The sequence below is a fragment of the Garra rufa genome, chromosome 16 (assembly GCF_049309525.1).
Source record: "Garra rufa chromosome 16, GarRuf1.0, whole genome shotgun sequence".
Taxonomy (NCBI): Eukaryota; Metazoa; Chordata; class Actinopteri; order Cypriniformes; family Cyprinidae; genus Garra; species Garra rufa.
Genome location: NC_133376.1, coordinates 17,427,729 through 17,441,264, shown reverse-complemented (window position 1 = coordinate 17,441,264; position 13,536 = coordinate 17,427,729). Strand labels below are relative to the sequence as shown.

General features: G+C 36.2%; 2 protein-coding genes across 2 annotated transcripts in view; one reads left to right on the top strand and one right to left on the bottom strand.

Moving 5' to 3' along the window:
* The window catches only part of igfbp7 (insulin-like growth factor binding protein 7), a 380,063-nt gene that overhangs the window by 288,706 nt on the left and 77,821 nt on the right, over positions 1 to 13,536 (top strand). The window lies entirely within an intron of this gene.
* Positions 2,823 to 13,536, bottom strand: part of trappc11 (trafficking protein particle complex subunit 11) — a 29,406-nt gene continuing 18,692 nt past the window's right edge. The window contains exons 20-30 of the mRNA XM_073820495.1: positions 13,310 to 13,497; positions 12,491 to 12,639; positions 11,849 to 11,970; positions 11,633 to 11,752; positions 11,385 to 11,450; positions 10,458 to 10,614; positions 10,246 to 10,357; positions 8,689 to 8,780; positions 7,355 to 7,488; positions 3,825 to 3,992; positions 2,823 to 3,207 (exon numbers count right to left, since the gene is read on the bottom strand). Coding sequence (XP_073676596.1) covers positions 3,166 to 3,207; positions 3,825 to 3,992; positions 7,355 to 7,488; positions 8,689 to 8,780; positions 10,246 to 10,357; positions 10,458 to 10,614; positions 11,385 to 11,450; positions 11,633 to 11,752; positions 11,849 to 11,970; positions 12,491 to 12,639; positions 13,310 to 13,497 — 1,350 coding nt within the window. The 3' untranslated portion in view covers positions 2,823 to 3,165. The remainder of the gene's footprint in view (positions 3,208 to 3,824; positions 3,993 to 7,354; positions 7,489 to 8,688; positions 8,781 to 10,245; positions 10,358 to 10,457; positions 10,615 to 11,384; positions 11,451 to 11,632; positions 11,753 to 11,848; positions 11,971 to 12,490; positions 12,640 to 13,309; positions 13,498 to 13,536) is intronic.

The following is a 13,536-nucleotide window of genomic DNA, read 5'->3' as shown; positions in this document are numbered from 1 at the left end:
TGTTCAATTATTTTCATGCCAGTAATGCTTCTTGAATCGTATAACAATGGTTTAACAGATTTAGACAGACTGTTAGGAATCTGGGCTTTCTTGCGCTGACAATTTTCAGACAGTCATTTCCTCCTCCTGTCAAACAAACTCTCCCACACGTACACATCATTGTAAGGTAATATGTTTAATGGAAGCCAAAGAGTGTTGGGTGACTGAAAAACCAAGTAGCCATAACCTCACGTAGCCTGGTTCGTTTCCAAGTCTGTGAGCCGTAAAAGAGGATACGAGAACAAAGAGACTTATCACCTAGGAAACAAAATCAAACTCTGATACCTGTTTTGCTTTATAGGAACCCAACAGGTTTGTATTGTACAGGCAATGTATTTTTTTTAACCTGAATGTGAGGTAGCCCACATAGTAAATTGCACAGTTCACCTTCTTTTTTTTCCCGTAAGTGTGGATGTGGCCATTTGTAAATTTTATGGGTCTGTCTTTCGGTCTCTTCCACATCCAGATATTTTTAGCTGTACAAAACAGTTTGTTTTGCTGCTTGATATTGCAGATGTGTCTCACCATATTATTTTAATGTATTATCTTTATTACGGGAACACTGTAGTGCAAACGGTTTTATTGTCTACTGCACATTGTTATTCTTCTCGCTAATAAACCAGAAATCTCACCCATAAGCTTACTTCCGTGTTGAAGAATAAAGCAGATAGGTGATGAGAAGAACTGAACAAACTTTTGTGTCTGGTGAATATGCGAAACTACAGTTGAGGTCAAAAGTTTACCCCCCCCTTTCAGAATCTACAAAATGTTAATTATTTTACAAAAAGAAAGGGGATCCTACAAAATGCATGTTATTTAGTACTGACCTGAATAAGATATTTCACATAAAAGATGTTTACGTATAGTCCACAAGAGAAAATAACAGTTGAATTTATAAAAATGACTTTGTTCAAAAGTTTACATCCCCTTGATTCTTAAAATTGTTACAGCTGTGCTTTTTTGTTTAGTGATAGTTGTTTATGAGTACCTTGTTTGTCCTGAACAGTTAAACTGCCTGATGTTCTTCAGAAAAATCCTTCAGGTCCCACAATTTCTTTGGATTTCTAGCATTTCTGTGTATTTGAACCCTTTTTAACAATGACTATGATTTTGAGATCCATCTTTTCACACTGAGGACAACTGAGGGACTCATATGCAACTATTACAGAAGGTTTAAACGCAAACTGATGCTTCAAAAGGAAAAAAAAAATGCATTAAGAGCCAACTTTTTTAACCCTTGTGCAACCTTATGGACATTTTTGTCCCTTTCAGTTGTGTGTCCATTTCACAAGTGTGTCTGTGTTAATGCCAACTGCATACATTTAGGCTCAGGTGTTTATTTGTACTGAAATTTTATTTCACCTTCATTTCCTTAAAAAAAAATCAATTTTACCCTCCATACAAAAAAAAACCAAAAAAAAAAAACCTCACACTCAGGACCTTAAGGACAAAAAATGTCCACACTGAAACCCATTAAAACTGCAATTTTTTTTAACCCAGGGCCATTATAACTATACAATTATGCAATATTTTCTAATAGGCATTCATTCTATCGGCAAGGCTTCAAATTTCACATGTTTACTTTTTACTAGAGATTTTTTTCAAATTTGGCATATACATTTTTTTAAATCTAACACTACATAACAATATAAATGCCTCAAAATTAATGTTGTTGTTCTTCACTGAAACACCCAATAATCTAATAAGCAAAGAACAAAAATTCTACTTAGTATTGATTTAGTATATGGAAATTACTACTATATATTTTTTTTTCATAATAAAACACCTGTGGCATTATGCAAACAAACTAGAATTTAAAGGGTCACAATGAAAATTAATGAATGTTTGGTATCTATGGATAGAACAGATGCTGGTTAAAAATTAAATGTAACTTATTTTGTCCTCTGGGAAACATGTAACTATCTCCTGTATCCTCTGAAGGGCAGTACTAAATGAAAAATTATGATATTTAGGCAAAATAAGTAAAATATACATTCTGTTCAAAAGTTTTCACCCCCAGCTCTTAATGCATGGTTTTTCCTTCTGGAGCATCAGTGAGCATTTGATCCTTCTGTAATAGCTGCATATGAGTCCCTCAGTTGTCCTCAGTGTGAAAAGATGGATCTCAAAATCATACAGTCATTGTTGGAAAGGTTTCAAATACACAAAAATGCTGGAAAACCAAAGAAATTGTGGGACCTGAAGGATTTTCTGAAGAACAGCGGGCAGTTAAACTGTTCCGAACAAACAAGGTACTCATGAACAACTATCACTAAGTAAAAAAAGTCACAGTTGTGGATCATTCAGGTAACAATAGTATTAAGAATCAAGCATATGTAAACTGAACGGAATAATTTTTTGTAACTTGTGGACTATATGTAAATATCTTTTATGTGAAATATCTTATTCAGGTTAATACTAAACAATGACATGCATTTTATATGATCCTTCTTATTAACATTTTGCAGATTCTGAAAGGGGGATGTAAATTTTTTACCTCAACTGTAAAAACCCAGCTGCAAGTTTTCTGGATTCCTATTCATGATCAACATTCCTCTTACCTCCACAACTTAAACAAATATGGTCAGATTGAATCCTGGAGCTCACACTAAGTAATTGTATTACATTAACAACTATCCAATTATCTTATTATCGATAGTAGGATTATATAAAATGGCAAAATTATTGAAGGTTTGTGTAATTAAACCAACAGAAAAGTATAATCAGATGTAAATACATTTCTGGCCAATCAGAAAAAGACACAAGCCACAACAACCAACAGCTTCATGACAATGAAGCAAAAAAGTTTATTCAACAGCTAGTGCCATGTCAGTTTAAAGATTTCTAGCATTATTTAGCAGTTACGTAGTATTAGTCACAAGGTCATTTTCATTAACATTTTAGAGAACAGGAGTACTGCAGATGAAATATTTAAAAACAAAATCTTAAGCAAGCATCAGTTCAGCCTTGTTTAACAAGCAACAAATAATCAATTGAAATCCGTAATATTTCATTCACAAGTTCAGATCATTAAGCTGTAAACACATGTTCTCCGAGGAATGTTCAGCTTTCATCCTGCAACGGTAACCATGACAACGCTTGTTGGGAGATGTGCTCCTCTCTTCCTCACGCTGCTTCTATGGAAGTGTCTCCATTTCTGCCTTGAGGCTGAAAAATCAGAGCGACCATTACACACTTGAAACTTTCTCACACACAAATTTTGTTTCATCCATAAGGATTGAAGAATTGGTTCACTTCCAGAATAAAAATCTCCTGACAATTTTCTCACCCATGTCATTAAAGATGTCCATGACTGTCTTTCTTCGGTCAAAAAGAAATTATGGTTTTTGAGGAAAACGTTCCAGGATTTTTCTCCATATAGTGGACTTCAATGGTGCCCAATGAGTTGACGAGCATTTTTGTTTAAAAAGTATATATACATTTAAATTTTTTTTTATTTTTTTTCAGAAAATGACCACATAAGACCCTTATTTCTTAGCTGGGATCATGTAGAGCCCTTTGAAGCCGCAATGAAACTGCAATTGATCCCCATTAAAGCCCACTATTATGGAGAAAAATCCTGGAATTTTTCCTTTAAAAACCTTAATTTCTTTGCGACTGAAGAAAGAAAGAGAAGTAAGTAAACTCAAGAATTGTTTATTCTGGAAGTGAACTAATTCTTTTATAAATGGCTGAATTGGTCACACTCACAGAATGCTCAGCTTCAACATTACATCAAAATTCATATGAAGGATAAATAGTTTGAGGCATGTTTAAAAAATTACCTTGACAAAGATACGTGAAGGAAGGAAGCGACGTAGCAGTTGACTGGAGATGTTTGGAAGGCGCACCAGGCTGATGTTGAGCTGAGGGAGGACTTGATATCCCGCCATGAGAGGGTAGAAGTTATACAACATCTCCTGTTCTCCACCAGGCAAAATCCTCATTCGCACCTGCACACAGACACAGAATGAGAAAAGAACCTCCTGAGTGAATGAGGGTCAGTTTGAAGAGATGTGTTTTTATGGTTGTGGAAAGAAAATTTAGATTTGTTGATAATCAGTGTGTAAAGAGGAACAAACACCTTTTTTATTTTATTTGCTTCTTGTTTGGTTACTCTTCTAAGAGGATTTTGCATCATTCTCAGTATAGCTTTAGACACCCTTAAACTAAGCTGCCCTACAAAGGCAAAGTACAGTAACTACACCAACACTGAAACTGAAAAAAATGCCTTTAAAGTTTCTACACCATATATGTGACCCTGGACCACAAAACCAGTCATAAGGTTAAATTTTACAAAACTGAGATGTATTAAAACTCAATAAATACGCTTTCTATTGATATATGGTTTGTTAGGATAGGATAATATTTGGCCGAGATACATCTATTTGAAAATCCGGAATCTGAGGGTGCAAAAAAATCAAAATACTGAGAAAATCACCTTTAAAGTTGTCCAAATTAAGTTCTTAACAATGCATATTACTAATTAAAAATTACATTTTGATATATTTATAGTAGGAATTTTACAAAAAAAATCTTCATGGAACATGATCTTTACATAATTTCCTAATGATTTTTTGCATAAAAGAAAAATCAGTAATTTTGACCCATACAATGTATTTTTGGCTATTGCTACAAATATACCCCAGCGACTTAAGACTGGTTTTGTGGTCCAGGGTCACATATGGTATTAGTTCGGATTTTGAAGTTACTGCAAATTTGACACTTTCGTTTCTCTGAAATGGGAAAAAATTGAACAAGGACTTCGCCACAAGACAAAAAAAGTTGTAACAAAGCCCATTTAAAGCCTTAAAGGGATAGTTCGAGCATTTAAGACATGAAGTTGTATTCAATCCTTATCAGCACTATAGTGTATACACACTGACCCACACTGCGTTCACCTCCCTGGTCAGAGTTCTGGCCGCTGGAAGTTTTTCAAGAAAGTAGTCACGGTTAGTTTCCGGGGCCTCAAAACTGTGCGTTTTTACGTGAAAAAAATATATGCGTTTCAAAGCTTGATTAATTTACATCACAAAAAACACTCCTGACAAAAATCATACCTCAGTTTTAATCGGCACTATATTCTTTCCGTTTCCATCAATCCGCGCTGCTGTCAGTTCGCACGTTCCGATCAGCTGTTGCATTACACACTCGAATGACAACGACGTAAAAAGTAGAAAATTAACAATGGTGCGAACTTGTAAATTCCCAGGTTGTGACCACAAGAATGTGCAGGGATCGCCGTTCAGATTCCATCGTTTTCCTGTTTCGGATATAGTTATGAGACAGCTTTGGCTGGTTGCCATCGGCTACTCTGCGGGAGCTAAAATATCCAGTATCAAGGATTTTCGTGTGTGCAGTGCTCACTTCAGCGAAGACGATTACATCCCCAACCAAGGAGGAAAAATCAAAAAACGGATTTTAAAGAGTTCTGCTGTACCAGTACCACGGGTAAGCTCTATTTACTAACTTTATGTCGCATACGACAGGTTTATTTTGAAGCTAACGTCGGTTTTTAGGCTAACGTTACACTGAGAATATTCTAACCGGGGCAGTGATAGCATCGACAATAATCGACTGTCTATGTGGTGAGAAAATCGGCAAATGTCATAACTAATGAATTTAATTGAATCTATATAACACAACAAAATATGATGCTTTGCTATATTCGTTATTGTCTGTAACTATGCGGAACGTGTGTCGGTATCATCGTGTTTATAAGTGTGCTTGAAGTCACATACAGGTAGGTCTAAACCAGGTATCTCCAACTCCGGTCATCGTGAGCTACATTCCTGCAGCTCGATGTTTTCCTATGACAGGACACCTTTCTCAAATGAGACATTCTGTACAAGCCTGCTAATTACCCGTTGATTTGAGTCAGGTGTGTTGCATCAGAGAAAAACTAAAACCAGCAAGACAGTAGCTCACGAGGACTGGAGATCCCATGTCTAAACTGTACAGTAAACAATCTGATGTTTAGACTCCTGTGGAAATCACGTGAAACGAGGTCTGATATAAAAATATATATATCGTCTGTTCCGTCTGACATTGTGCTAAAATTGGTTTCATCATCAGAAGTTTCGTAGTCAGACATGTTGTCAGCGAGTCGCGCTATCAACAGCTGATCGGAACGTGCGAACTGACAGCAGCGCGGATTGATGGAAACGGAAAGAATATAGTGCCGATTAAAACTGAGGTATGATTTTTGTCAGGAGTGTTTTTTGTGATGTAAATTAATCAAGCTTTGAAACGCATATATTTTTTTCACGTAAAAACGCACAGTTTTGAGGCCCCGGAAACTAACCGTGACTACTTTCTTGAAAAACTTCCAGCGGCCAGAACTCTGACCAGGGAGGTGAACGCAGTGTGGGTCAGTGTGTATACACTATAGTGCTGATAAGGATTGAATACAACTTCATGTCTTAAATGCTCGAACTATCCCTTTAACTCAATTTTGACCAAATGTGTAGTTACTGCACTTTGCCTTTGGAGGGCAGTAAGTGTGAGTGAATTTACTTTGGATCATCTGGATGTGTTTTTCCATTAGTTTTTATTGAAATACATTAAAGGGGACATTAGATGTCCTTTTTCCAAAAGTTGGTATGATTCTTTAGGGTCTTCATTTAATGTCTGTAAATTACTTTGGTTAAAATTCCTCAATGGTTGTGTAAAACAACCCCCTTTTTACCTTGTAAAAAACAGCTCTGTTCACAGTGAGTTGTTTCGGTGCATGTCTCTTTAAATGCTAGTGAGCTACTGCTCACCCCACCCCCATAAAACTAACCCTCTGCGTCCTCAGAAGCTCTGATGTTGGGAGAAAATGAAGACTCTTATGTTCACTTTTACATCCAAATACAAAACACCTGCATTGCTTAGAGACATTGTTGTCGCTACAGCTGCTCGAGAGCGGAGAAAATGGCAGACAGCTTTCAACTAGCTGAGGGGCTGAGGGTAGAAATATGCTAATATGGGACAGTCCATCAGCAGTTGTGGCCAGGACCTGATCAGTATGATGTCATAGTAGTCAGAAAATCAAATCAGCTTGATAATTAAGACTGTTTAGGTTTTTTGGGGATTAAAAAAAAGAGAGTGAATGGACTTTTATTATTGTAGGGTGTGTCTCCACGCACCGCTAAGACACATTTATATGCAAACACCATGTAAAAGTTACTTTTGCATCTGAAGTCCCCTTTCTTTATTATTGAAATAAATGTAAAAAGGGAAAAAACAGACCCAGATGCTCTAAAATATATATTCATTTTGTTTAGTATACAATAAATAAAATGTATGTGAAGGAAACACCTTTTGCACTTACCTGTTTAAGTCCACTAAACATAAATGCATCACTGGGCTCTACACTGATCTCAACATCCTGAACCAGCCCGGTTCGATTCTCCAAATGGTACCGAACAGGTAAAGACTCACGCACTCGACCAAATGATGGCAGCTCTAGAACAAGACAGAGTAAAGACTATTACAATAACTATATTTGAATACCTTACCAATTAACAATAAGATTCTGTTTATTCTAAGCTTGCGCACTGCATTTTCAAAGTAATGAAAATAAATGTAGGCGACCTGCTTCTGATTTTCACTGATTTTCCAAAATACACAAAAACTGATGCTTAAGTATGTGAGATTAAAGTAGTTGTCGAATTCATCACACTGCTTAGAGAGTTTAGCTTTTAAAGACAGATTGTATTCATACTTCCATATGAATCAGTATCAGTTTTTACTGTTCTAGTTGCATTTACACAGCCTTAACAAGCAGATGTCCTCAGCATGCTACGTTTCGAGTGCACCTAAACAGCGAATCTAGCTAGTGTAATCTGATCTAACAGTGAATTGAGCTTACATAGTCAATGTAGTGGAATAAAAACAACACACAGTCTTTTTCACTGCAACAAAGGAGGCAAGACAATGTTGTCGAAACTAGCCCTGGAAACGTGAGGTAATTTTATGTTTTATGTTACACTGTTTGCTGTGTAGAGCGTCTTCTGCCGCTTTAACTGCACAAGCTAATTAAACTGTAATGAATTCAGATATGCTGTCAGCATTTTATAGTTAATCAGCAAGAAAAATTTGCTTTGAAAGTGATCCCAACTAAATTACTTCTCTATATGTGACCTTATATGTGTCTTAAGTAGCACGCGTATATTTGTAGCAATAGCCAGAAATACATTGGGTCAAAATGATAAATTTTTCTTTTATGCCAAAAATCTTTAGGATATTAAGTATCAAGATCATGTTCCATGAAGATATTTTGTAAATATATCAAAACTTAATTTTTAGTAATATGCATTGCTTAGAACTTCATTTGGACAACTTTAAAGGTGATTTTCTCAATATGTAAATTTTTTTGCACCCTCAGATTCCAGATTTTTAAATATCAGATTACAATCTCATTTTTAAAAAATTGACCCTTATGACTGGTTTTATGTTCCAGGGTCATATATCATTATAGTTGTGGTGTGAACCGCATTATTCACTTTGATTTTTAGAACTTTATCTTTATAGTTGTAGTTATTGCTATAATTCTTGGTGAGAACTGGCCTTATGAGAGGATGAAAAGATTCAAAATGCAAGTGAATAAAACTGAGAAAACACATGAGACTATTAAAGAGGATTCAATCTATAAAACAGACTGACCTGCATGGACATACAGTGGAATATTCTCTACCATCACGTGAGGCAGAATAACGACCGTCCTCACCACTGATGTCTCAGCAAATGCTGACTTTCTGGATTAAAAAAAAGGTTATACAGGAAATCAAAAACTGTGATTTTATAATTTGTTACAGAGTATTTATTTAAAGGGTTAGTTAATCCAAAAATGAAAATTATGTTGTTAATTACTCACCCCCATGTCGTTCCAAACCTTTGTTTATCTTTAAAACACAAATCACATGTGACATCTGGTTCAAGCTGAATTTTATGAAGCTACGAGAATACTTTGTGCACGAAGAAAACAAAAATAATGACTTTATCCAAAAATTTCTTCTCTTCCATGTCAGTCTTAGCTAATAATAGATTTCATCAAAAATGTCTTAATTTGTGTTTTAAAGATGAACAAAGGACTTACAGGTTTGGAAGGATATGAGGTTGAGTAATAAATGACAATTTTCATTTTTGGGTGAACTATCCCTTAAAGCAAATCATGAATGTTCACTTTCACATTCTTTATGAAAATATCTCATAAGATAATAGCATTAGGAAAGGAAAGTCATCACTTCCATGCAGGGATGGAAATTAGCACCCGCCACCAGCCAAATGCGGGTGATTTTGTGTTGTGGCAGGTAAACTCGCTTCACCCACCGGCCACCGTGGCGGGTAAATAAAAATAACATACTTCAACCGGACGGCGTGAGGCGGTAAAGCACCTTAACGTTGGTTGCGAACTGCCGTTAAAATACATGAAGAAGAAGAAGATGGCGGACACTTTTAGCGGAGGCACACCTTCAAAAAAATGTGGCGATACATCACAGGCGTTAAGAGGTCTGTTAAAATATCTTTACAATCTGCTTTTGAAGAAATATATTGTATTTCGTGCTACAGCGCACATTCTGTCAGATGCAATTCATGGCGCGTCTTTCTCAATATACAGTACAACGCGGCATTCATTCACATCAGATGATAACTCGGCGGCAGAGTTCCACTCACACAGGGGCGTAATTTCCACTGGGGACACGCTTTTCAAAATCCCGTTGGTGTCCACCCAAATGGTTTTGTTAAGTAATCTCTTGTATTTTAGAATGCACGCTCTACGCTGCCGAGGGTTTCGCGCTATAGTAAAAACGAAACCAAAAGTAAAATGCGCACGCGCATTCAAAAGCAACTTTAATACCCTGCGTTTAGAGAGCGACTCCCCAATGCGCGCAAATTAGGCTACATAAAATATCTAGGCTGTTACAGTATGTGGGCTATAAGTTGTGTAGTTGTGAAGATAGCTCTGTATCATGATAGAAAAAAAATCGGTGAAAATGTCAGTATTTTATTGAGACTTGAGATTAAATAAACTGCTCAAGTATAGTAGATCTTGTAGTATTAATTTTCACATGCAGCTACACATTGTCGGTTAAAAACATAAAGTGGCTGGTAGATTTTGAAATCCACCAGCCACACTGGCCGGTGGACAAAAAAGTTAATTTCCATCCCTGCTTCCATGCAATATACAGGGAAAAGTTAGAGTATAAAGAGTGCTGTTACCTCTTCCAGGAGATAATGTAGTGTCCAGAGGCCACAGTGCTGGTGCCGTTCTGAACAGGAGGACACTTGAGCAGGAAACACTCACTGGCACATTCACTGGTCTGCAGTGTGACTGGACACACAACAGAAAAGAATCACAGTCAGGCTCTAAATAAATGTACAGTATGTTCTGAAATACCACCATCAGAAATAAAGAAATAAAGTTCTCCCACCTCCTTCTACTTGACTCTGGGGCTGATCGATGGCAGTCATACTGGAGGCCACCTGCACTTCACTGTTCACCAGCTCGATTGGCCACGGAGATGCACTCAAAATATCCATCATCAGCAAGAATGGGATGTCCACGTACACTCGCTCCAAATGCTCAAACTAATATACACACACACATAAAACTGTACCAAACTGACCAAATTATTTTTTTTTAAACTGTACACAAATGACAAATCTATCATTATTTACTCATCAAGGTTGAACTTCCAAAATGCAGTTTAAATGCAGCTTCAAAGGGCTCTAAACAATCCCAGCTGAGGAAGAAGGGTCTTGTCTAGCAAAATGATTGGTTATTTTCTAAAAAAAAAAAAAAGACTATTTATATACTTTTTTACCTCAAATGCTCGTCTTGTCTTTGCAATGCGCATGCATAGTCTGTGTGATCTGGGTTACAGTTAGGGTATGTCCAGAAACTCCCATCTCGTTTTCTTCCCCAACTTCAAAATTGTCCTATTTGAGGTTTAAAAGTATATAAAACGTGAATTTGTTTAGAAAATAACTGATCGTTTCACTAGATAAAACCCTTCTTCCTCGGCTTGGCTCGTTTAGAGCCCTTTGAATCTGCGTTTAAACTTCATTTTGGAAGTTCAAACTTGGGGGCACCATAGAAGTCCTTTATATGGAGAGAAATCCTGAAATGTTTTTCTTAAAAAAACAATTTCTTTACGACTCAAGAACAAAAGACATGAACATCTTTGGATAACAAGGGGGTGAGTACATTATCTGTAAATTTTTGTTCAGAAAGTGAACTAATCCTTTAAAGTAGCCCAATTTCACGGGAAAACAATGGACCTGGCAGTAAATAATGACAGAATTTTCATGACTAAAGTATTAATATATCACAAGTGTACAGCGAGAGCAACTCTTACCTTACTGGACACAAACTTCATAGCCACTTCAAAAGGAACAACCGTCTCTAATGTAACAGTTTCATCCTGCAGGTGAAGAACAAACACAATACAACTCTGTGAATGAAACTGAACACTGGTGTAAAGATTATACCTCAAGAAACTGTGAAGCAGTGAAGTTTATGTCTGGCTCTGACATAATCTTCACAAAAAAATTTTTAACAAGCAATTGCATGGGTTATGATGACAGGTGTCAGGATTCTGCTTACTTTGTGACACTTGCAGGTGATGTCCTTGCCCTCGACTGTGGCACTCACAGAATAGGCCACGTGAAAGAGTAATATTCTGGATCCAGTGCTCACGCAGCGAAAATACAGGGGTTTCACAATCTGACACACAAGTAAACATGTACACAACGTTATACTGAAGTAAAGATCAGTTTTAAATCAATTTAATCTGTGAAATTCAGTGAAAAGAAGCAGCACCTTCTGTCCAGGTTGCAGATCTCCAAGGGGAATATCAGGAAGCAGGGCAGGATGAGAGTCATCACACACCTCAGAGCTATTTAGTGTGATTTGGGTCGACTGTGTGAGATTGGCATCCTGACCTAATTGAAACAATAGAAATAAACACTCAAATACATTATCGCTCAAAAGTTTGGGGTTGGTAAGATTAATAAAACTTTTATTTAACAAGGACACGTTAAAATAACTGAAAATGACAGTAAAGACAAAGTAAAAGTAAAGTTTTTCTTTCTATTCATCATATAACAGTGAAAATAATAGAAATGATAATTATATGTTTCTCAAGTAGAATATCAGCATATTAGAATGATTTTTGAATGATCATGTGACACTGAAGACTGAAGTAATGATGCTGGAAATTCATGACAGGAATAAATTACATTTTAAAATAGAAAACAGTTATTTTCAATTGTAATAATATTTCACATTATTACTGTTATCAAATAAACGCAGCCCTGTTGAGAATAAAAGACCAACCCCAAACCTTTGAATAGTAGGACTCTCACTCAAGCCATAGTATTGCACATACAAAATACACTGGTCCGGGTTAATTAACATTTGAGTTACTGCTTGTTAGGGATGTGTTATGGCCATGAATGATACCTGGTTTGAGGCCTGCAGTAAGTTTGATGTCTTTGGCCACAGTGTCCTCTTCTGATTGGATGGTAACAATCATACAGTACATCTCATTGGTCAGTGCTGGGGGCTCATGAGTCAGATGTACAGAGACTTTGGGCACTCTGGAAATTATCCTAAAAGGGCAAGATGGGAAGGAAAACATTGCTGTTTTATAAATGGTTTCCAAAAGAAGTAGGAATGTGTATTAACACATTAAATAGTGTACATTTTAATTTCATGCTGACTAAATATTTCTGTACTGACAGTGACATAATAGATTTTCTGATTTTTAATATATATACACACACTACCAGTCAAAAATTTTGAACAGTAAGATTTTTAAATGTTTTTTAAAGAAGTATCTTCTGCTCACCAAGCCTGCATGTATTTGATCCAAAGTACAGCAAAAACAGTAAAATTTTGAAATATTTTCACTATTTAAAGTAACTTTTCTTTTTTTAATATTTTAAAATGTAATTTATTCCTGTGATTTTAAAGATAAATTTTTAGCATTGCTGCAGTCACATGATTCTCACATGATCATTCTAATATTCTGATTTGCTTCTCAAAAAACATTTATCTAAAAATAGAAATCTTTTGTAACATTATAATTCAATAATTCTATAATAGCTTTGATCACAGGAAAAATTTACATTTTAAAATATATAAAAATAGAAAGCAGTTTAAATAGTAAAAATATTTCACAAGGCTTGGTGAGCAGAAGAGACTTCTTTAAAAAAACAAAAAAAAATACTGTTCAAATCCTTTTGTACTGGTAGTGTATATATAAATCTTTTTACTTACATAGTGCTAGACTGTATAGTAACTGTGTCCCAATCCACATGCTGCTCTGGGAGGCGTGTCCTACTCTTAAATGAGCGGGATGCCTGCAAAGTCTCATGGGAAGAAGCAGCATCCCCCCAGCCACCCCTCCAGTTCAGATAGACGTAGCGGCCCGTCTCTCTGCCCAACATGAGTGCCACACTCGTGATCTGAAAGACAAATACAGACAGAAATAAAACAAAATATAC